Genomic DNA, 24,495 nt, shown 5'->3' with positions numbered 1-24,495 from the left:
TATTACATGAATAGGTAAAAAGATGGTAAAAGAATAGATATGTAACAGCATGTATTCATTATCTAGTTTATGTGTAGTTAAGGTTGCCAAAATTTGTGTAAAATAACTGCACTGGCAAGGAAATTATTGTCAAATAGATAAAGAATTGAATATTTATTGAATAACAAAAATGAGTTAGGTCCAATTGTAATAGGCAAAATATTGTATGGTGATCACTTTTAATCACGTATTACAGTTGACGAAGGAAAAGCTTCTGATTAATATTTTATGCACATTATCATAAGTAGCAGTGTGCATAAATCTTTGGAACTGCCCTTCCAAACCTTATGAGCCAAATTCCTTGCCTTCCAATAAGTTCAGCAGAAATAAATAACCATCGATTATGCAACAAATTCTAGACAACTATATTTTAAGTACTTAATTTTAGTACTTGGTAAGTCTTTCTGGGGGGGGGGGGGTACGAACCCCCCTAAACATGTCCTTGATTTCAACCACCTTTTTCTTTGTTTTATGAAACTAAAACGATATGTGTGTATTTGTAAGCAGATGTATAGTTTGAAAATATGTTATAATAAACACGAATTGTTCTATCACTGTCTATTCTGAAGATTTCTTATTTTTTAAAAAAGCAATAATGCAGCATGCTAAATGAATTAAAAAATAAACATACAATAATGTATTGTGACAATATGTTAGCATTGATTTTGTCATTTTTACAATTGCAATTTTCAGACGAGTACGATGCACATTGCCAACTTATATTTCTGTGGGGCTCGAGACATCTAGCAGGCACGTAGGCGGGGGGGAGTCCACTCGAAATCGAACAAATTTATAATTTAAATAATGTATAGTGGTAATTAATTTTACTTCCATTAAACATCTTGTATAATAACGTGTAATATAATGAGAAATTAATTTTCAAGGCTTCTACCCCACACTTTTTCTCCTTTAGATGGTGGCTGCTGATTAGGGATGAGCCCCCTCCAAATTAAATTCTGGTTACGGGCCTGGGGTCTAGTATATGTCTAACATTTCATCAGCTTAGAATTCCTCTAGAGCATAGTTTCTCAACCTATGGGGGCATGACCCACTGCTGGGTCCTGAGATGGGTCGCAAAGTCGGGCTCAAAAATGTATTTAATGTGTCTTAGAAACCTATTACATTTAATTTACTAAGACATGTATTAACTCATCTCTCTGCTCTTGGTAAAGAGATTGAAAATTACTTTCCAGAAAGTTACAGTGAATTCAATTGGATTCGAGACCCATTCTCCTATTTTGAAAGTTCAAACATGTTGTCAGTAAGACTAAGAGAACAACTGTGTGATAGCAACTGTGATTCTGGGTTTAAAACTATTTTTTTTTATTTTTTAGATTCAGACTTCAATTTCTTTTGTTATCTTTAAGAGCTGAGTATCCTGAACTTTTGGATGAGGCATTAAAGTTGCTCATGTCATTCTCCACCTCATATTTGTGTAAACAATACTAAAAATAGTATAAAATTATTTGTAAGAAACTACTTACGTAAGTGAGTATGCAATTGTTGAAGAACGAAGTTTCAGGGTACAACTGCCCCCTTCATCAGGTTCATAATTCTTTTTACGCACTAAAACATAATGCTGCGTTGTAAAGTGTAATATGAGGATTAGGTAGAGGGTTGGGTTAAAAACACTTAGAAACTGTCCCTGACATATTTCAATTTAAAAAACCTCACTATTTAAAAGACCCATTAAAGCCATGTATCCATTAAGATCCCTTAGAAACGGGAACTCGTAAAAAAGGGTAAAACATGCACGATTGCACAGCTGGCACTGGTGAAACAACTTCCATCGGAGAAGAGGTGAATGCAATTTCCCCTCTATCCCTTTCCTACTCTCCCCTCCATCTATAGTTTTTTTAAAAATAATTTTCTACTATTTTTAGTATTGTTTATATAATATAGTGAGTAATACACACCCAGCCACAATATCATATTTGTGTGAAAAAGTGAAAAAGTGATTTTCATCTCTGATTCAAGTGAAAAGCAAGTACAGAAATAGACTTGACATGCACTCAGATTTACGACTCTTAACCACCATTGAACCCAACATACCCCAGCTTTTGCAGAATAGGCTGCCACAACCGTCACAGTGCTTCGGTGGGGTAAAGAAAAAAAAAAGTTTTAAATTTCAGCATGTGTGTTTAGTTAGATGTTTAGACAGATTAAATTAGTCTTTTAAATTACATATTTACTTTTCCAGAATAAAGTATGTGTAATTTGATCAAGCAAGCATAAAAGAGGGCTTCTTAAAGTACCCGATTTTAGCAAAAATATGATTATAACCTAGGTGCACTTCCCTACAAGTAATTCTCCTGGTGCCTGTACTTATGATCCCATGAAGTGTAATATCCTTCAAGGTGGGTCTCGGACTGAAAAAGGTTGAGAACCACTGTTCTAGAGGGAATTGTAAGCAATTTTCCAGATTTTAAAACTATAGTGGTTTCTCAAAAGGAAAGGAATTTTTTATATTGGCCAAAAAGTCCAGCCTAGCCTTGGGAATGTAATCATGGACAATATGCTAAGTGATATTTGTGCATACCACTGTGCATGGTATATTTTTATAATGTTAAATCTGATGTATATTTTTCTATTCTGTTACAGGCCTTACGGTGCCCAACCGGAAGCCAGCAGCAACCAGGGATGTTGCGATCATCCAGCAAGGATCGTTTGGTCCAGAGCCAGGTCCTCAGCGTTCCTCCAGGGTCAGCCTCCAGCAACCCTTCCAGGGATGTCCGCGATGCGTGGGATTACTACGGCCCGCCCCTGCCATCAAGTCCCATGAGAACATCGATGGGAGCTGCCGGAATGGTCTACAAGACGTCCAGCAGAGAGGTGGCCCCAGTTCAAAGACAGTCACCGTCCGGGACGCAGAACATCCGTGGCTCGACACCCATGAAAGGCATCATCACATCGGTGCAAGGCAAACTGGAGGCAATCCCACGTGTTCTGAGTCCGCCGGTGAAAGGTGATAGCGCTCCTGTTAACACTAAGCCTGTGGACGGTACTAACGGCGTGTCTGAACCTGGACATATAAGTAAAATGGACATTAAGTCTCAAAACTGGCAACCTAGTGCTGAAAACATTGTCAAAATCGAAGGAGGGCACTCGTCACCAGCCTCAAAAGTTACCCCCTCAGACCTTGTACACTTTTACAACATGCAGCAGTATCCCGAAAGGGATGTTTCCAATCAACATATTGCCGACAAAACATACCTCATCAACGACAAGTACCCTTCTTGTGAAACCAAGCCTTTTGGGAACGGTTTAGAAAAGTATCATGGTTGCCCCAGCCCAGAGAAATTCTCCAGTACTTCCTCCCCTGCTATTTCAGCAATTGGAAGTGACAAGTACCCTCGAAGTACTTCTGGCTTTGAAATACTCGTTCCTGAAAAAGGTGACGATGAGTGGAAGATGAAAGCTGGTGGATACGGTAATCTCATAGTTCACATGTCCGCACCAGACATCCCAGAAAAACCTGACCAGGAAGACCTCAGGAAGTTGAAGATGTCCTACCCGGCTGCGATACGGGAGACGAAACCACCAGAGAAGCCGTACCCTAAACCTTCCGAGCTGACTGGGGAAAATGAAATCAAGAAAGACATCACGTCCAACAAAACTATCGTGAGTACGGAGGTCGAAGAGGAAAATATTACCAACCAGAGGAACGTGGAGTCCACTGATTGCGGATCGCTCAGCAAGAGTTCTTCGGATGGAGATCCCGTGATCAGTCGGAAGAGGGCTGCGAACAAGCTGAAATCTCGCCGAAGGAATATTCTTAACTTCCCACATCATTTAAGTGTTGATGAGCTCCGTGTTCTGCAGGTAAGTGGATGGAGTGTAAACTTTGACATTTTCTATCCTTTGTCTTATTCAGCCAGGATGCTGTTTTAAAACTTTCCTTCTTTCAAAAGCTACTACAGTATTTCAAAACCTAAAAGAATAACATCTGTTTAGAATTCCTTCCAGAGCATTCACGTGAATCTTCATGTGGTTTACTTTTGCTGTTGTCCAGATATTCTGAATTGTATCGTGACTATGAAAATGCTATTAAACTATTGATAATATGTAGACAAAAGCAAATCACACTAAATTCTAAGCATATGCATTTTTTCAGATTTTCGTTGGTTTTCCAAAAGGAGAGTAAATTCGAAAACAGCTGCCTTGGCATCGGACAAAGGCAGGGTGGCGACAGACCTGGAAAACCGGGAAAAGTCAGGGAATTTGAGGTGTCAAAAAAAGTCAGGGAAATGTCAGGGAATTTCGTCTTCATTGACCTTTTTTTTAATATTTATTTATTTAAAGATATCGTTATGGAACTCTGCACGGGAACAGGAAATCTCGTTCATAAGTTTCGGCCTCAACTTTTAGGCAACACAACCACGGTGCCAGAAACCAGTGATGGCAGGAAGAGAGAGAGAGAGAGAGAGAGATTTCTCTCGGCGGGAATTTTAAATTCGAACACTCTTTGAAGGAAAATTGTTATAACTTGGGCACTATGGGAACAATCTACTTCGGATAACTTTTGTTTTGCAGCTAAAACATCACAGCATCCAACCGTGTACAATTCAGAACACCGGACCGAGGAAGGGGGACTTGGGGGGGGGCACTTCCCCCGAATTTCAATGGAAAAAACATAAAAATCTGGAGTTTGCCCCCTCTTCTCTCACTATTTGGTGAGAAGGCGCGAAATTTAGAATTCTTTTCAAAGAATGGACATTTCTCAAGAGAACGAAACATGTTTCATGTTCTTGGGTGCCATACAAGTTGAATAATAAGCCAAAATGTGATATTTTAAATTGTTTTTCATTTTACGAAAAATAGGTAATTTGCATTTTTGGAGGAAAATTGTTATAACTCGGGCACTATGGGAGCAATCTACTTCGGATAAGTTTTGTTTTTCAGCTAAATCATCAAAGCGTGCAACCTTGTACAATTCAGAACGCCGAACCGAGGAAGGGGTTTTGGGGGGGCGAACCACGAATTTCAATGAAAAAAAACATAAAAATCTGGAATTTGCCCCCTCTTCTCCCGCTATTTGGGAAGAAGACGCGAAATTTAGTATTATTTTCAAAGAATGGACATTTCTCAAGAGAAAGAAACATGTTTCATGTTCTTGGGTGCCATACAAGTTGAATAATAACCCAAAATGTGATTTTTATTTTTACGAAAAATAGGTAATTTGCATTTTTGGAGGAAAATTGTTATAACTCGGCCACTATGGGAGCAATCTACTTCGGATAACTTTTGTTTTTCAGCTAAAACATCAGAGCATGCAACCATGTACAATTCAAAATGCCGAACCAAGGAAGGGAGGTTTGGGGGCGCGAACACCGAATTTCAATGAAAAAAAAAAAACCTTGGAGTTTGCCCCTCTTTTCCTGCTATTTTGGGGAGAAGGCGTAAACCTTAGTATTCTCTTCAAAGAATGGACGTTTCCAAAGAGATTGAAACATAGTTTCATATTCCTGGGTGGCACAAAAGTTGAATAATGAGCCAAAATGTGAAATTCTGTTCGGATATGTGGCATGGATATGTTGCGGAGAGGGGGGAGGTTGCTCTATGAATTTACCAGGCTTGCTCCAGACCTGTGTCAGAGTTTCCACCCAAACATAACAGTAGGAAGGTCCAAAAAGCACATTCATTTCGTAATCAGCACCATGATACCATATGGTACCATCGGGCCAGTACGACCTTACTCTGATGATACCATATGGTATTATCGGGGGAGGAAAGGATAAGCTTCTAAATATTACTTGGAAAATGCATTGAATTATCATTTTTTCTTGTCCGTATGAGAGTAGTAAAGGGACTTGGCAACAGATGTAGGGGATAAGAGCAGGTGGCGCCGTTCTATAGTTGTCGGACATCATAGTAAGGCATTTTGTTGGGCAAACTGAAGGAACATTGAAACAAATAGGTTCCATTGATACATACAATTTTTGTCGAATGTTGCCACCCGACAAAGTATCTCACTACAACATGCGACAGAAATTGCATGGACTACAACATCCAACAAAAATCGCATGCATAAACAAGAAGAGCTTTAGACTGCAAATATGCTGCTGGAATTTTATTACTCTTCTGGCTCGCTTCATCTTATTGAATGTAACCGTGCTTACGAAGGTTTTCTTTCATCATCCTGACGTATTACTGGTTTCGCACAAGTTAACATACGTTTACAATGACATTGCACTATTCTTAGATATCAAGAAGAATCCAACCAAACGGGATATATATTGAATACTATCACGAAAATGTGATACATAAATCTGCATTGGTGAACGTTATAAAAATTGGCAAGTGCATTCTCCCAACCTCAAATTTACTGCAACACTAGTATTGCAATGAAATTAACGCCACTCTCTGTCCTGTCTGTTAAACTCGTGAGAGATGGTCATTAATCTTTCACTGAGTGAAGTTAATGTCCAATATTATGAAATAAAATACTAATAATAAATACATAAATATTTTAATATCATATTTACTCGAATCATTCAATCATAACTGCAAATCACTTCCTTCAAGAATTGACTTTTCTCTGCCAGCCCTGCTAAATTTTCACTTTCCATCTACTGATTTATACAAGGGGTGGCCAGAAAGTAATTTCCTATTAGTAGGGGCATTGACTTTTCGCAAACGCCAAAACCGTGAAAAATTGTTATTGCTGCGAAATTATATTTAGGAATGTGCAGTGATGTCTGGACACATTTTTCGCCCGTTCGAAATATTGAAATAATGCGAGTTCAGCATAAAATGCGAATTGTTGTAGTTTTTAGCGATTGTTTTTAAAGAAATGACCTAAAACAACCAAAAATTCCATGAAATCCAACATTCTTGTATTTTCTAGGCCATGTTTGTGTACATAGAACATGCAAGTTTTCCAACATTCTACTCAAGACTAAACTATAGAGTTGTACATGGAATAATTCCGACAGCCACATTAAATCGTGTATTTCCCACGATTTTTTCAACTTCTATCAAAACCATTTGATTCACAGAGCAAAGTGGCAGGGTTCTAACAGGAGATCGAGTGCGTACGTACCGTCACATGGGATCCACATCTTCATATTTGTCGCACGATATATGTTTTGAATTACCAAGATAAGTGCGCACCTTCGGCATTTGTCGAGCGAGTAATAATGGAGCTCAGTCGTTAGGGCGTCTGACTACTATGCAAGAGACCCGGGGTCGATCCCCTACGGGGGAGAACCGGGATGTGTTCCACCTATTCAAACTGCTCCGGCACCCACCCAGCATCATATGAAGCTGGAACCTTGAGGAAACTTTGAGGGATAAAGGTAGCCAGAAGCGTGGTGCTGATCACATCACCCCCACCTTCAGTCGTGATCAAGAAAGTTTGGGGCCCTAACTTCACACCCCTATACACCTTCATGGAAAAGTGCAGGGGAGCACTTTACTTTTACTTCCTCAAAAATCTGTTCCAACATATCAAACTGTCACGAAAATACGTAGACCATGTGACCTACAATTTAAAATAATAGTTTAAAAGCACAATGGAGCATTAAGTTTCGGTATATTTGGCAGATAAATGTTCTAAAACAAAAACGCGAATTTTGGGAAATGTAACACTAACAAGTCAAAATAAGATAATGCCAATTTTTGGTGCCATAATATATCGGTATCTGTCACGTGAGATTGATTGATTTTAATTTTTTGGGTGCGTCGCCACTTATGGTCATTATGCACCCTTCAGTACATACGGGGAAAATTCCATTATCTAAAATCCTTACCTTAAAATTAAAAAAGGCGTATGGAAAATAACTTTCCCAAAATATCTTTCAAGATATCAAACTCTCACGAAGAGGCGTAGCCATGTGACTTACAATTTGAAACAGTAGTTTAAAAACACCATGAAGGTATAATTTCAGATATTTTCCAGAAAATGCGCTAAAATGAAAATGTGCATTTTGGGAAAAAGAACACTGTATAGTAAAAAATTTAAAAAATAAGAAAATACACAAATTTGAAAAAAATAACAAAATATCAAGGTCCCTACCGATTAGGCATAAATGAAACATGAATATCAGTTGTAATTTATTGCATTAGTAACAGTGAGTCCTAACCTCATTTTCGGCATAATCACCACCGTTGTTCTTGCATTTGTCGTAGCATGGCACTAAATTTTGTATGCCCATGGTATATGTGTCTGACAGCAAAGACTGGAACTATCTCTACCGCAGTGTAGCTGTCAAATCCTCACCCTGCCAGAAACCTCTTCAGTTAAACAAGGAGATGAAAGTCTGTACATGCAAGGCCAGGGCTCTACAGGGAGTGGTCCAAGATCTCTCACCTGAAGTGATGCAAAGGGCCCGTGTTTTTATTCAGCTGTATGGGGTTGTGCACATTCGATTGGCCTTCCGTGAATTGTCTACACCATCGTCTGACCATACTATCACTCACGACGTCTGGTCTGCACACCTCACACGATTGCTGGTGGCTCTGTGCCAAATTCTGAGCATGCATTGTAGGCTACATCGCAGTCGGTGGGATACTGTATGAGAGCTGCAATCTTTAACCTAGAACTGTCCTAAAACGGCTGCATTGCAACTGTACCAGATTACAGCTACATGCCACTTCTTCCTGCCTGCATGTGTGTGTGTGTATCTCTGACCACTAGTGCTGCGTATAGACACCATTGGAGCTTTTTTCAGGATGCCCCTCGTATATGAACTTTTCAGAAGCTTTTATTATTAGAGTGTTCCTGTTTTAATGTGTGGTTAGCTAAATGAGGTACCTATACAATGCAATTCTATAAATTTGCTTTAAATTTCTAATACCTACGTACCCTTTTCGTCAGCATTAATAGAATAACTGCATGTTGTCAGTTTCACAGTACTTCACTTGAATATACTGTACTGAAGCAGAAATCTCATTGATAATGTGAGGAAATATGACACTTTATTTTGTTCGAATCAATTGTTTCACTTATATGCAAGAGTTAAGTTGTTTGCTTTACAGAGAAGACTTTATGCATTGAAAAATGAGTCTGCACTCATGGTTCTTGCAAGCAGAGGGTTCCAAACCTCAGTGGAAATATCAACATATAATACCGAGAATGTATAAGGAGACTGATAAATTACAAATTGTATTTCTTAATCAATCACTCTTCACTCTTATCTCATTTAGTCGTAACTTTAAAAATAATCAAGTATTTTATTTTAAACTTACTGCGTATGACAAAATTCCGTAATCCTTCCCTAGCTTGTGAATTGTAATAATTTTCGAAATTCACTATTTTGCAGTTTGAATTCAAATCATAGAGAATAGAGAAATTAAGTCAATTTCATAGAAGATAATATTGGTACTTAACAAAACCATACGTGGATCTGTATGAGTTTATTATTTCCATTTGCAAAAACATCGATTTCGTTTAGTTTGTAATTGTCAGGGAAAAATGTAAATTTTGTCCTGGAAAACCTGGAAAAGTCGGGGAATTTCATTTCTGCTTCTTTGTAGCCACCCTGAAAGGTCCAGCGCAGCCTTAATTTTTCTCATTTAATTCATGCAAAAATTGGTGTTGTTTTTCCAACTTTTTATGTTATTTACCTAAAAATTCGCATTACCACAATGAAGCTGTACTCAGCATTAAAATAACAAACATTATTGTGCTATGTAGGTCTACTTTCAATATATAACTTACTTAATCACAGCACCCCATGAAGCTTTGACCCATTCACAAACTTGTGAAATTCATCACAAACTCTTGATTCTTCCTGATGGTGTGAATGAAGCAGAGGCGTCCGGTCATTGGGAGATGCGGCGATGACCAAGCAAAATATTAAAAATATTGCATTTTAAATATTTTAGAGGGGGGAAAAAAAAAAAATCAGGATATTCGCATATTTGTGCGAAATAAGCCAACCGACAGCATGAAACAGCTTGAAATATGCAAGAGATTCGCTAAAGTTTAGCACATCGAAATGAGGGCCCGGTACTACCCCTCGCACCGAACCCTCCCACCAAGTTTCCTATTGAAGGCATGGTGTTAGGCGGCTCAGCTCATCGCAGAATGGTGCGAATCCCTCTGGTCTCTGCGGGTGCCGAGAACAGCCAAACGCTTCCAACCATCCAGACCCTACGACAAGGTCCAACCCCCACCATTAAAGGTCCTGTGTCATAACAGGCCTTTTTTCAGCCACCATGTTTACAGCTACGGCAGGGTTTTTCTGGAGTCATCAAGATTCTTCCAAGTGTCCAGTGGCGTGCTCAAGGATGGATTGGTGAGGGTCATAATCCCTGCTTAGGCTCAATATTCTGAAAGAAAAAAAAATAATAAAAAGAACGTCAAAGGAAGAATAAGATGGCTAAATGAGGAATGATTACTAAAAAACTACACGTAAGCCCCCACCCCCCTTGTTGAAAGATCAACCCTGACGTTTGGCAAATCTTGCTATGACTACGTGAAGATGTCACACTTCACCACTGGAATGAAGGTATTCAGGAACAGAGTATTGGCATATAAGACACATCTGTTTTTCAGATAGCTATTTTTAAGGGGAGAAACTGCATCTTATACACTAGCAAATATGGTTCTTGAAAAGAAGTAGTGGGCTCCAGTCTCGAAAGCCCAGAAAACCGCTGCAGTGGGATTCAATGTGCTGATCACATGTCATCAAATGAAAAAGCCACTGTTGCAGCCTCTAGCTCTTGAAGGGCTGTTGTGCTATGGGGTTTAGTTAAGAGTATTAACTATAAATTGTAATCTTCGCATTTAATAATTGTATTTAATAATTTTCAAAATGCAGCGACGCCAGGACTCTTATGGAGGCTCCTCGTCAGATGAGAACAGATCGTCGGGTCATGCCAGCATGTCGGATGGTCACACCAGCTCTTCCCCACCAGCCGAGACCCTCGCGAGGCACGACCATTACAAGTCTGCACTCAAGTCAGTGCCTGAGGACGAAAGGTGAGATAATATTTAGTTTAATTAGCACATTCAATGGTGTCCATGTGATAAGCAATTGGTTACGGTTCTGCTATTCTTTGAACCAACTTCTTTCGAAGGTGCCATTTTTAAGAACTACCTATGCTTATATACATACATACTTTTTGCGTTTTTTTTCCTAAAAAGTCTGAACAAATACAGGCACTGGTACTGAGGTATTGGTTTTAGAAGAAATCATTTGGAATTTATTTACCAATTGTGACAATACTTTTCTGTGATTTTGCTGTTTTGCAGGGTCTATATATCCTTGAAATTATGCAAAATTCAAAGTTTTAATTTATTTTGAGACCAGCATCTGTGAAAAACTACAATTTGTGATTATGAGGGAAGTCATTAATTAACAAGAATTTTCTTAATAACCTTTTTACAAGAGTACTTAGAGAAATTGCTTGTCTTATTTTTTGACATGGTCCACAGAAATGCCAGTGACAGTTTCGCATCCGGGAAGTTGTGCAAAATTCAAAGTTTCTGTTGATTCTGGTACCAATATTATGTAAATATACTGTATTTTGTGAATATTTAACACATATTTGTATACAGTGGCGGCAATTGGGTTCTAAAATGGGGGGGGGGGACAGTTTACTTAGCACTTAGCATAGTGCAGGGGCAAAAGTGGGGGGGGGGGCTAATCGCCGCCACTGTTTGTATATTATGATGTAATTTTTTTAAAATTTTAAAGCAAAACTCTGCTAATTTGATGACTATAATTGGTGTGTAATACCCACACATAAACTTGAAGGCTTTGAATAACTTTTAATTGTTACATTTTTTCAAGCTTCAGTATTGTTGAGAATCTGTTCACAATTGTATCAGTTCAGCTATAGTTTTCAACTCTAAATATACTCAGTTTTTGTATTGAAATTTGGATAAATTTTTCACAATGTATTGTGATAACTCCACTAATTGCACCTTTTACGTCATAACCACTACAGGTTATCTGCTAGTGTAATGGTACAAAGTCAACCCAGAGGGAGCAGCCGGAGGAGTGGGCAGAACAGAAGCAGACATAGAGCTACTCCTGCCAAGGTATGCGAAACTAGAGAAATTTCTATATCATTTGCATTAATAAATGTATATTCAGGTGGTGGATGAAAATAAGTGTCCATTAAATTGATTTCTGTAATCCTCGTAAAAAGTGATCAACACTTTGATATCCTATTTTTTACAATTTATAACTTTCCAACTTTGTAGAAAATTTGTTGTATTGGTGTTATTATGGTAATTTTGTAATGAAGAAACAAAATCAAGAAACTTTGTTCGGAATAATACTCAGAATATTTTTCTTCTCAAGATGGAGTTTCTATACATGAAGACTCTAGGCCACTTTTTGCACTTGGACATTTTTGCACAAAATAGTGATTCTGGAGAGCCTTTTATTCCAATGTAAGCTTTCAGAGGAAATTGATTACAACACACTGTTAAAATTATTATATTATTATCACATCCATATTAAGTGGGGGCCTCCACTGGAAAGGAAGAAGAATAAGTTTGAAAGAGGCCACAAAATAAGTGAAAAAATGGACACTTCGGCTAAACGACCTTAGTCGTTTATGGGAAAATACAAGCACACGCTTTAAAACAACCATGGTCGTTTATGGGCGACAATGTGTTAACACAGTTGGTAAAGATCTAGTGAAATGGGCAAGCATTATTAATATTGACTTTATGGTGATGCATTGAATAAAATGTCTTTCCTGTGTGCAATGCCCTGTGTATTTTAGACATGTATAAGCAGTGACCCTTTTATTTGTTTATGATAGTTTTAATCAATGATTATTTTATGTGTTAGTAAAAATAAATAATCCGGGAACTTTTCTAACGTTGGAAGTGGCCCCGGCGCCCACCCAGCGTCGAATAACATGGGTACCTGGGGGATACCCTGGGGGGTAAATGCGGTCAGGGGCGTGATGCTGATCACATCACCCCCACACATGACCGGATGAAGAAAGTGTGGGGCGTTACCCCCACACCCCCTATACACCTTCATGGCGTGGTGCTAAGCACAGGGGAGCACTTTACTTTTTTTTTTTGTTAGTAAAAATAATTCTGTTCATTCATTTTTCTGTACCTTCTTCATGAAGTGAGGTGAATTCAACTTGAGAAAAGAAAAGTAAACAAAAAAAAAGTAAAGTGCTCCCCTGTGCTTAGCACCATGCCATGAAGGTGTATAGGGGGTGTGGAGTTAGGGCTCCACACTTTCTTGATCACGGCCGAAGGTGGGGTTTATGTGATCAGCACCATGCCCCTGGCTGCCTTTACCCACAAGAGTTTTCTCCAGGTACCTACTTTATACTTTTTGAATGGGTCAAAGAAATCCTGGTTCTCCCCTGCTGGGGATCGAACCTGGGTCTCTCACATGGTAGTCAGATGCCCTAATGTCTGAGCTACTGTAACAATTACTTAAGAAAAAGACTTGTGATATTCAAAGCGTTGCTTGTTCTTGATCTCAGCTCATTAATGTAAGCCTATTACTGATAATAAGCAATGATATACCAAGTAAATAAATTGTTTTCTTTTAGCTTGAATCTGGAGGTGGCTTAGAAGACATCAAAATGGCGATCGAGCAGCTGACAATGAGGTCGCATGGGTCTCGGACATCTTACTCGACCTCCACGTACTCCAGCATGAGTGGAAGTGAGAGCGAGCCGGTGAGAAGGCTTATGCGGCATTCCAGTCTAGAGACCATCAACACCAATGTCACATCGGCCGATGAATTTGTTTGGGTGGATTCTCATAACAGGTTAGAATATTGATAAGTTCCACCACTCGCGCAACACTTTGCCTGCAAAGCAGTCATTCATTATTATGAATTAAAATGCGATTTTCATGTACTCTTTAATTAGTATAGAAGATCTAAAATTATGTGTGTTAAAACCAGGAGAAAAACCCAACGCATCACAAAGCAGGCAAATAAAAGCCATGAGAGACTATTCGTCCCACACCTTGGTTGTGGGGTCTAATGCGTCAGGCTTTGGGGTTGGGTTATGGGACATGTGCTGGTTCGAGTCTCCTGGGGGAAGCGTAACAACTTTTCTCCTGAGATCTCGGGCAGTGTATGGGACCGGTAGCAAACCACCATTGTGAGGAACTTGGGGAGCTACAAATGAGTAGCGTAACTCAGTTATGGAAATCTATAACAATGACTGGAGGTCTGTCGAGATGACTACATGTCACTCCATAACTGGTTAGATGATTGCTCACTTCTGCTGAGGCATGTGGGAGTGAGGCCGGCAGTTGGTAGGTAGGCACTTGCCCTCATGGGCTGTTGCACCATGGGTTATTAAGGGACTATTCACATTTTGAGCATGTCATGGGCCTAACTTGGGGGAAGGGGAGAGGGGGGAAGAATCAAACTTGGGGCCTAACTTTGGGCAGGGGGTGCAGAATCGAAAGGTTGCCATTCTGTATAGGACTATTTTGTTAAATAACTGTTAAATTTGCAAATAAATAACTGTTAAATTTGCAAATAAATAACTTAAATTTGCAAATAAATAACTGTTTAATTTGCAAATAAATAACTGTTTAATTTGCAAATAAATAACTGTTAAATTTGCAAATAAATAACTGTTAAATTTGCAAATAAATAACTGTTAAATTTGCAAATAAATAACTGTTAAATTTGAAAATGAATAACTGTTAAATTTGAAAATAATTAACTTAAATTTCTGAATAGATAACTGTTAAATTTGCAAGTAAATAACTGTTAAATTTGCAAAATTGTGTAACTTACTCTGTATTACTTTAACCTTCTGGGACCTGAGGAGCAATCAAAATATCCTTAATTTATAAATTTTGTAAAATGTGAACATTTTGGGGGGAGGGATGTACCCCACCTTGCCTCCATCAAGTTACGCCTATGGAGCATATTATATCCTTGTCATTAGGATAAAAGAAGGAATATAATTACATACATATGTTATACTCTGTATTTTACATACATTATGCATAATACGGTGCCTTTCTTAACCTCGGTGGCTGCAGAGTGGCAGCTTGCTTGGCGAGAAGTAAGAGTGCATCTGCCGGCATTTAGACACACAGCTGTACGCTGACTTGCCACTGGATGCGTCAGTGCTTCATTATCCAGGTAGCTTGTGTTCAGTGTGCATGTGTTTGTGGAGTGTTAAGGTGTTAACAAGTGTTTTAGATTGTTTTGTTTTAGTTTACGTATTACTGGTGCTTTTCTGCAGTGTAATAATGCCACGCTATACATACAATTTAAAATAATGAATTTTTATGTACGGCTCTTATGTCATTACGAATTCATGTAGTAAACTTAGAAGATATTTTGCAGCAGAATTTCCAGATGTTCCTGTTCTACACAGAGAGAGTACTCTGATACTTGTGAACAAATGTAGGGAAACAGTGTATGTTCTTTGTAAGAAGCAAAGGGTAAAATGCTGTGTGATTTCTGAAGAGAAATTAGACGATGTTGGAGAACGATTGGAACATAAACCTCGCAAATCCCTCTGACACAAGAAACTGACATTTGTATGACGTCTGCATGACGAGCTACCAAGCTTTGAAACCTGAAGCCATACATTAGAGGAATTGAAAGAAAACATCAGGAGAGAAATTGAAGCAATTTCAGAGGAGGAAGTGATATGTGTTAGTGAAAATTTCCTAAAAAGATGCCATAAATGTGCGGAAGCAGGAGGACATAATTTCCAACACTTCTTGTAACAAGGTGCATCCTCATCTTAATTTTAACGAGATTATTCATTATATAACTAGCAGTTCCACTTACGTGGATCTTGCATCCAGTTAGCCAACAGGCGCGCTCTCGTTGACTGTCGTGCACCTAGGGTGAGAAAGCACTGTAGAAAACCACCTTGATGGCATAATGCAAGGAGTGCATGACTCTTATTCTTGTCACTGAATGTCCTGGGTTCCAATCCCAGCCTGGGCATAGGCATTAATTTGTGAGTACCTCTTCATCGGCTTCATGTGCTCCTCATTATTATGATTAGCTTAGAGACAGAAAAGTAATGTAAAGTAAGAGAAATTCTCTCTCTCTCCACCCCAAAGAGACCTGCCACACCTCAAACCTTATCTACATCCTCATCTGAAACCTGAACTTCAGTTGTCGTTCATCACAATATTTCCTTCATCGATTGCTTCCGGGTAGCGATCATCCACCCCCTTACCCCAATCCACCAACACCTCAGTATCTAAAAGGTAAGAGAGGGCCTACATATCAGCCATGAGTGCAACCACACTCCTAAGCCTCAACAAGGCCACTTTGTAATGTCCCCCATCCCCTCCCCTTATCTCCATTACTACTCTTTGCCCCCTCACATTGTACCCCTTTCCCCCAACATCCCACCCACACTACTCAGTCTTCAGCAAGCCTGGCTAGAGAACCACATTTTTTTGGCATTGTCTACAACTTTGTTTCAGGACCTGGCAACCCTGCAGGTCACACTATAGCTTTTTCTCCTCACTTTGTTTCTACACCTGAAGATGCGGCCACGAAAATTTGAATTTTTTCTATGTCTGGTGAGTGTTTCCTATTTTACGTGGTATTTAGCCCTTGTGGCCCTCCTTCATTGTATCCACTATATATCTACATGTGTGTGTGTGTGTTTGTTATGCATACATCAGAGCTGATCTGATACTGAAATGCTTTTCGATGTGACAGGTTGGTGGAGTTGCAGCAGCTCCCGTGGTCGAATCACGATGTGCTGCGAGTGATCCAGAACGGCAGAATAAAGGACCACATGGAACGGGTGTCGATGGAAACTGTGCCAAGGCTGAGCTACCTTCTCCAGCGAGCTCTCGTGCGTGTCGCTCGGGAGGTGCAGAGGTTAGCTCGTCCACTGGGGATGTGCAGCAAGCAGGAAGTGTGCAGCGCTCTCAAGATAGTCTTGTCGCCAGCTCTAGCAGATAGCTGTACAAAGGTACGTTGCCACTCCACCTCTCTCTCTCATCGTCATCACTAGGGAATGGAACTTTATGTGCTAAAATACTCAGCAATATTTATTTTTTGTGTGTCATAAATGTTGAAAATATGTGATAAAAACAGGAAAATATGTGACAAAAATAAAAAAAAAACATTTGGTAACAAAACCAAAATATTACATGCATATTAAACACCTGAAATCAGTTTCTAAATGCTTACCTCTTAGTGAGCTATTTTTTTGAAAAGTTGCAGCGGATCACCATAGTTTTTTCCAAATTCTCCATTGTAAATCTGTGACGGTTATCTCTAAAAAGCATCTTATATTGTGGGAAAAACGCTCCACGTCACAAGAAACAATTCTTGCATATTTGAAGCACGAAATGCCACTAACGCTGAAGTTTTCCAAAGCTTCCTCTACTTCATCTTCCAAAACACGTGCAATTTGGCACAAAGTTTGAAAACCTTCGTTTTTTCCCAAAAATTTCTGTACATTTAGACATTAGCACTTGTGCGTTAGATCCAGTGAGGGTAATAGTTTCCCCAAATAGGATCGTAGGCGAGGTGCCAGAAGTCTGCCAGCGAGCGTGTTCAAAGACAAAATAAACCGAACACACTCGATATGAAAGAGGTGCGGAGAATAAACATTTTTCCTTCGTGGATTTCGAGGTAGCTGAAGTCAATGAGCGATTTTATGTATTTAAAATGAAAATTCGCAAAATATGTACGAAAAACTGGAAAATATGTGTTTTTTGCTGTGTTGACATATAAGGCTATGATCAGAATTTTGGCAAAAACAAGGGTCTCTATCTTATCGCAGAAAAATCATTTATTTACCTAAACTTCCGTTCCCTAGTCATCACCTTGTAACCAAGGAGTCCCATGTTCAATACCCAGTGGAGGTACACAGTGGTTCGGATCACACTTTAAACTATAGGTCCAGTCCTGACTAGTCTTTGTGTGCATAAACTGGACTTAAAGGCAAGTAGGAAGGTTTTCAGATGTCAGGTTCTTCCCTTCATGACCCTTCGTGCTTGACATCATCTGAGAGAAACCGGCGGCAATGCTACACCTATGAACATCTCTTTGCTCCTTTGAAGAAGCTTCTCGGATGACGCAGGTTTCACTCAGATGATGTCAAGCACGAAATAAGGGTTGGGCTCCACAACAACAGGACCCCAAGTTCTATGAGACAGCATCATGAACCTCGTGTAGCGCTGGAATAAAGGCCTGAACCGGGGAAGGGCGATATTGAGAAGAAGTGCATGAAGTGTCCTTTCACGTGAGTCCGTTTATATTCGTCTAATAAATACCTACTTCTTTTTCAATCATCCCTCGTATATTACACTTATAAGAGTATTATTTTTATTTTTCTCTCAGGAATACCAAAATGTGGCACAGAGAAACACATGAGCAGAAAGAGGACACATTAAAGATTCTCCTTGTCGTCTGAAAAGTCACAACTCCCATTTGATTAGCCGTATTCCACATAAGGAATGCAGGGGATTCTGTAAATACTTAATCATCAAATTTTTCAAACTTCAGCAGATGTATTAAAGGTGTTTAGTGGAAAACCATTGCATTTCAGTGAATTTTGTCTACTGTAAAGCGTAGAAATTTCCAGCACGGTTTGAAGCAACTAGTAACAAAACTAATTGTTACTTTCCTATCACATTATGTAATGTGCTTTTTTGCTTTAACCTGGAGAATATCTTGAAATTTATCTGCTCTGTCATTGTTCATTCTCAGTGTAAAATGGAATGATGGTAGTTAAAAATATCCGAGAATGAGAATAATTTTAATCAAGGAGTTCTTTTGAATAACACTGTATAATGGAATTGAATCCAGTAGAGTGGATTGCAAGTTGTCCTTCACCATGTTTATTTTGTTTGTTTTGTGGAATGAGAGCTTCAAGAAGTGAAACAAATGCCAAACAAGCTGGTAACAACCTCTGAACTAGCATACGTAAAAAAAAAAAACGTTTCTTAAGAATATGTAGGATGCAAGAAAATATATTAACGAAAATATTAATTGACAATTTGCTGAGCAGTACTTGTGCATCCCACTGTATATATAAATATTCTGATTTTTTCCTCATGTAGAACTATTTCATTTCATTTTATGAAGGCTTGCTTGCGAGCAGCGGCCATGTACACAGTGTCTGGTGATCAGCTGAGACAAAGCAAGTCAGCAAGGGGAGGCCTGCAACTCCCTGTTGGCAGGTTCCATCGTTGGATGAGTGACGTCAGGCTTGGGAAATTCATACACGAGTAAGTAGAATCTCTTGTAATAGTGTTTAATGGAAAGAACACCTTAAAAGATTGACACTAAAATCTTGCTGTGTTTGTGACTTGGAAAGTATTCTCGTTGCTTTGTGTTCCTTCATCTATTTTGTTTGTTTTATGGTTCATTTATATTTTTGAAGATTTTCTCAGATAAGAATTCTGGAAAAATTTTCTCTTATAGCACTTTTAACTACCACGTATATCAGATTGATACACAACTTGCAGGCAGTGTGTATATTTCTTATACACAGCTTCTTTGAACACAAATGTGTACTAAACAACTATGTTACTACAGGCTGTGTATAATTGTTATGCACATGGCCTAGGGAAGAAGACATTTTTAAAAGTGTATTACACAGTTTGTGTGCATACTAATTATACACACCAGCAAAATAGCTCCTGTCTCCCACAAGAAAATGCAAAATTCGGCCTGGCAGTTAGTGTTAAAAGCTTGTGAACTAAAAATTAAAATGCATGATTAAATTCTTTATTTCTAGTCCTATTCACTCGGAATAATCAAATTGGGATTCTTATGAAAGCTTAGGTAGGACCTTGATTTGTTTTAGCAATGGTTTTCTCTGAAGTGTAACAAATTTTCAGAACTGAATTTAGAATATTAGATGTGCTTTCAATGAAAACCTTACAGAACATTTATGTTAATATTTATGTATTGATTATCTTGTCGCATGTTTTTTTGTTATGGGTTTATGGGGAAAATTCCAGTTCTGATTCTGATCTTGATGAATGACTTCCTGATTCTTAGGATCTCGAGCAGCGAGGAAATTCCAAATAGTGATATATATTGAACTTGGTTAATTTTCAAGTGTTGGAATTTTTGTGAAATTAAATCTTCTATCGAAGGCCTGAGGTTAAAAAAATTATGGAACTTGAAAAAATAGTATGTGGGAAAGAAGTTGAACATTTTCCTGTATTTGAACCAGGAAAATCAAATGTGCTACTTTACTTCACATAGACACACACATCTCTCTGGATTCAGTATCATTTATCACCAATTATACTTAAAATGTACATTTCAGGTACTCTGCCGTGTACCTAACGGCAGGTATGGAGAATCTGCTGGAGGAGATAGTGCTACAGTGCTTGCCGAATGATGACGAAGCTATGTTGACTGCCACAATGTTCGAGCATGCCATTGCTAACAACGGAGACCTGTGGGGACTTCTACAACCCTACGCGCACCTCAACTCAGGAAGAACAGCCACAGGTTAGAAGGAAAAGTCATATTTGGTGCTTGTCCATATTTGGTATCACTGATTTTGGCAGACTGTTGCACTGCACAGCTGAAAGGTTATCTCTCTTGTCTTTAGTATGACTAGTTTTGGATTTGATCCATAATTTCAGTTTTAGTTTGTGTGGACCTTTGGCTGATACCAGCAAAGTCAGTTTTGTTTAAGAAACTGCCATGATATTCCAAAATCTGATAATTTCCAACCAGTGGTAGCACCAGGATTCATCATCTTGGGGTGCGACATTGAAATTAATGAAAAGTGAAACATGCACGCATGTTTAGCTACTAAATCTAAATAATAATCAACTTTTTATAGGCATCTATGATAATTAGAGGCACATATTCTTGGTAAATTAAAAAGCAAAATTTCGGTACAAAAACAGAGTCAATTTTGGGTTCAAAAGTGGTAAATAAAATAAAATTTTGATATTACAGTGGTGAAAAAGCAGTATATAAAATGACAATTTGGTTTTATAAATGTGAATATAATCCTAAATTTGTTTTAAAAACTGCACTATTACACAAAATAAACATATCCCTTCTAATAGCACATTTATGTCATTACCAGAATATTAAGTCTATTCCTGTATAAAGGGGTCCATTTTGGTTCTCAAATATTTACAGCAGAATTAATCAATTTTCTGTGAATTGCATAACTCACAGGATGATTGTGACTTCAGAAAGTATTGCGTCGATAAGTAAACTCTAAATTTCGTGTTTTATTTCACATTTCGCATTATTTCGTGATAAAACAGGGTGTGAAAATGCACGTCATACCTATCAGAAACATGAAAAATTAACATTACAATGTGTTATTTCACACTTCGTGTTTCCGTCAAAAATGAAATATGCATGCCTCTAATGATAATATGCCAATGAAATCAAAGAATACTAGCGACTTGCTTCATATTGCTTGATTTTTGCACAATGACATGTTTTGACATTTGAAAGGAACAGATTGTTCAAGGGAGACCAATGACATACGTGAACAACCTGAAGATTCTTTTTCAGGGAGACACAAGAACAGTGGTTTCACTTCAATACCTAACATTCGGTGCTCAATGTGACGACATGACATAGTATGACAGGATAAGAGTTAGGGTTTTATGTTGAACATAAGTTTTAAAGAGGGGTTGCTGAAGGGGTTGTGGAAGGAAAATAAGGTGTGCGCAAGCAAGCACACCTTATCACCTGCCTTGCACTGCCCCTGTTTACACTGCTTGGAATTCCTTCTAGAGCTTTCACATGAATCTTCATGTGGTTCGCTTTTGCTGCTATCTAGATATTTGCAATAATTTCATGGTTACATAAGATAAATGTGATAGCTAAAGGCATGCAAATTTAGTTTTTGACGAAAACACGAAATATGAAATAACATGCTGTAATATTCATTTTTCATGTTTCTGAAAGGTGTGAGGTGCATTTTCCTACCCTGTTTTGCCACAAAATAATGCAGAATGAACTACAAAATGCGAAATATACTCTTAAACATGAAATTTACCGTTTATATACTGACGTGACACTTTCTGATGTCGGAAGTATCCTGTGGGTTATGCAATTCATGGAAAGTTGATTAATTCTGCTGTAAATATTTGAGAAGCAAAAATTGACCCATTTACACAGGATTAAACTCTGGTAACTACATAAATGTGTTATTAGAAGGGATAAGTTTATTTTGTGGAATAATTGCAGTTTTTAAATCTAATTTAGGATTATATTTACAACTTTAAAACCAAAATGTCATTTCATATAGCACTTTTGATGTGATTTTCACCGCTATAACACCAAAATTTTATTTTATTTATCGCTTTTGAACCTGAAATAGATTGTTTTTGTACGGAAATTTTGCTTTTTTATTTATCAAAAATATGTGCCTCTAGCGATAGCAAACCACACACATGACAAGCTTGCATCAAGCTTGCCTCAGAAAGCTGCTTGCTAATCAAGCTTGGGAAAGCCAGCCGGCATCTTGATTCAAAATTGCCATATCCAACTGGCTTTGATAAGCTACGAGCAAGCTACCATGCTATCTGGGTAAGAATATCTGTTATGTCATCATAAAATTGATTTTTTTTTCACACAATATTGGTACAAAATCAATGGGAACTTTGAATCGAATTCTGCATAACTTCCAGGATAAATAGACTGTGCAAGTCTTGCATGATATTTTTGCAGAATGATCAAAATGACAGAAAAGTATCTGTGAATGAAGTCCAACAAATTCTTTCCGATACCGATGTCACTGGCATCGGTATCGGCTCACTCCTACTTTACATGCATCTTTTCCCCTTCTTAACTCGAAATTAACGAATGTTGTCCATTCCAGGTGCACTATCTTTACCCAGATGGCCAAGCACCAGCAGTATGGAGCCAGGATCCAGACCTGATGACATTTCTCGCCCCGGCAGCAAGTCTCTGGAACAGAGTTTGCTCACAACGTGTGTTGGTTCCGTGGGTGAACTCGGTGACGTGCTCTCCCGTGTCACTCAGTTTCACCACCGGCCGACGCCTGGATCGAACAAACCGCCTCCCAACTGGTCACCCTCCGGACTCCATGCACTCTTCTATTTCATGCGGTGTTCTCAGGTATGTCATCTTCATGTGAGTTATAATTAGAATCAGATTGCTATCTATTTCCCCTTTTTTTTTTAAATTCCTTTGTAGTAAAACTTAGGCTTTAATATTGTGTAGGTGAAATTTTGTGTTTCCACATTACGAATTGGGTAGTTTTTTCTCTATTAATCCCAGACCTCAGAAAGAAAAAATGCAGCCCCCCACTGAACCCCCTTCTATACACCCAGAACACAAACCTTACCACACCTAGTATTGCAATGAAGCAGTCCCTGGCCATAAGACCCAATAAATTTTGAGGTGGACGAGTTTTCTCTTTTGATCCTGTTAGGGCATGCCTAAAGAAAGGAAAATATCTTGGGTAGACATCTGGCCTACCGGGCCCAAGTTTTCTAGAGCCCATAAATTCAAGATGGCCACCACTTCACGCACCAACAAAAGAAATCGATCATAACTTCTTTAATATTGGTTTTTGACAATTTTTCATAGAGACTTGTTTTGTTCAGAATTAAAGACTGAACAAATAATATTCTTACAGTTTTTTTCATTTCTTGCACTGAAGATATATCCAATGAAAGAATTCCGTACCCTTTTCTGCAAGAATTCTATGCAATATTTTATATTGCCAACTCCTGGCCATGACACCCGCAGAAATTTTTGATGTGGACTAGTTTTCTCTTTTGATCCTGTCAGGGCATGCTTAAAGAAAGGAAAAAATGTTGGGTAGACATCTGGCATACCGAACCATATGTTTTCTAGGGGCCCATAAATTCAAGATGGCTGCCGCTTCACCAGACAGCAACAAATTAAATCGATCATAACTCCTTTAAAATTGTTTTTTGACAATTTTGCATAGAGACATATTTTGTTCAGAATTGAAAACGGAACAAGAAAATCTTAGTTTTCTTCATATCTTGCACTGTTATGGATATATATACAGTGAAAGAATTCTGTACCCTTTTCTGCAAGGATTGTAAGCAATATTTTACACTTTACTTGACATTCCGGCATATAGAGGGCATAAAAATTCCTGCCGCTTATACTTTGTTGATGCCTCCTATTGTGGCGCATGGCCTGTGTGCCGTTATACATCAAAGATGGCTGCCTTTGAAGGCATTAACATAGAAAATCGACCGTATCTCCTTCAGAAGTCATTTTGACCTTTTGTAGGTTCGTTGGGTTTTTGAATGAAGGGAAGACATGTGTATGGAGGATGCCTTCATTATGAGGCATGCAATCATAAGTATAATACTAGGTGTTTTGCTGGACAATGTGTCAAGAGAAGGTACATGGCATCGGGAATCCAAGATGGCCACCACGGAGGTTCTGAGCATAAAATACTGTCCATATCCTGATTTAGAGTTCGTTTATCAGAATTTTCCAGAGGTATTATCTGTTAATAAATAGCAAGTGAAAATATATTATTATAATTTTTGTAGTGTACAGTAGTGTCCAAAAGTTAAGCATGACGAAGATATGAGAAAATGTG

General features: G+C 38.4%; 1 protein-coding gene across 5 annotated transcripts in view; it reads left to right on the top strand.

Moving 5' to 3' along the window:
* The window catches only part of LOC145997143 (ankyrin repeat and BTB/POZ domain-containing protein 2), a 331,863-nt gene that overhangs the window by 270,480 nt on the left and 36,888 nt on the right, over positions 1-24,495 (top strand). For all 5 annotated transcript variants that reach the window (XM_083133787.1, XM_083133786.1, XM_083133785.1 and 2 more), the window contains 8 exons: positions 2,641-3,861; positions 10,806-10,966; positions 11,938-12,031; positions 13,525-13,745; positions 16,644-16,902; positions 19,029-19,171; positions 20,224-20,411; positions 22,762-23,021. In XM_083133787.1, coding sequence (XP_082989913.1) covers positions 2,641-3,861; positions 10,806-10,966; positions 11,938-12,031; positions 13,525-13,745; positions 16,644-16,902; positions 19,029-19,171; positions 20,224-20,411; positions 22,762-23,021 — 2,547 coding nt within the window. The remainder of the gene's footprint in view (positions 1-2,640; positions 3,862-10,805; positions 10,967-11,937; positions 12,032-13,524; positions 13,746-16,643; positions 16,903-19,028; positions 19,172-20,223; positions 20,412-22,761; positions 23,022-24,495) is intronic.

Source organism: Lepisma saccharinum, chromosome 13 (genome assembly GCF_977018435.1).
Source record: "Lepisma saccharinum chromosome 13, izLepSacc3.1, whole genome shotgun sequence".
Taxonomy (NCBI): Eukaryota; Metazoa; Arthropoda; class Insecta; order Zygentoma; family Lepismatidae; genus Lepisma; species Lepisma saccharinum.
The sequence above is the reverse complement of the archived record's forward strand: the minus strand, read 5'-3'. Positions and strand labels throughout refer to the sequence as shown.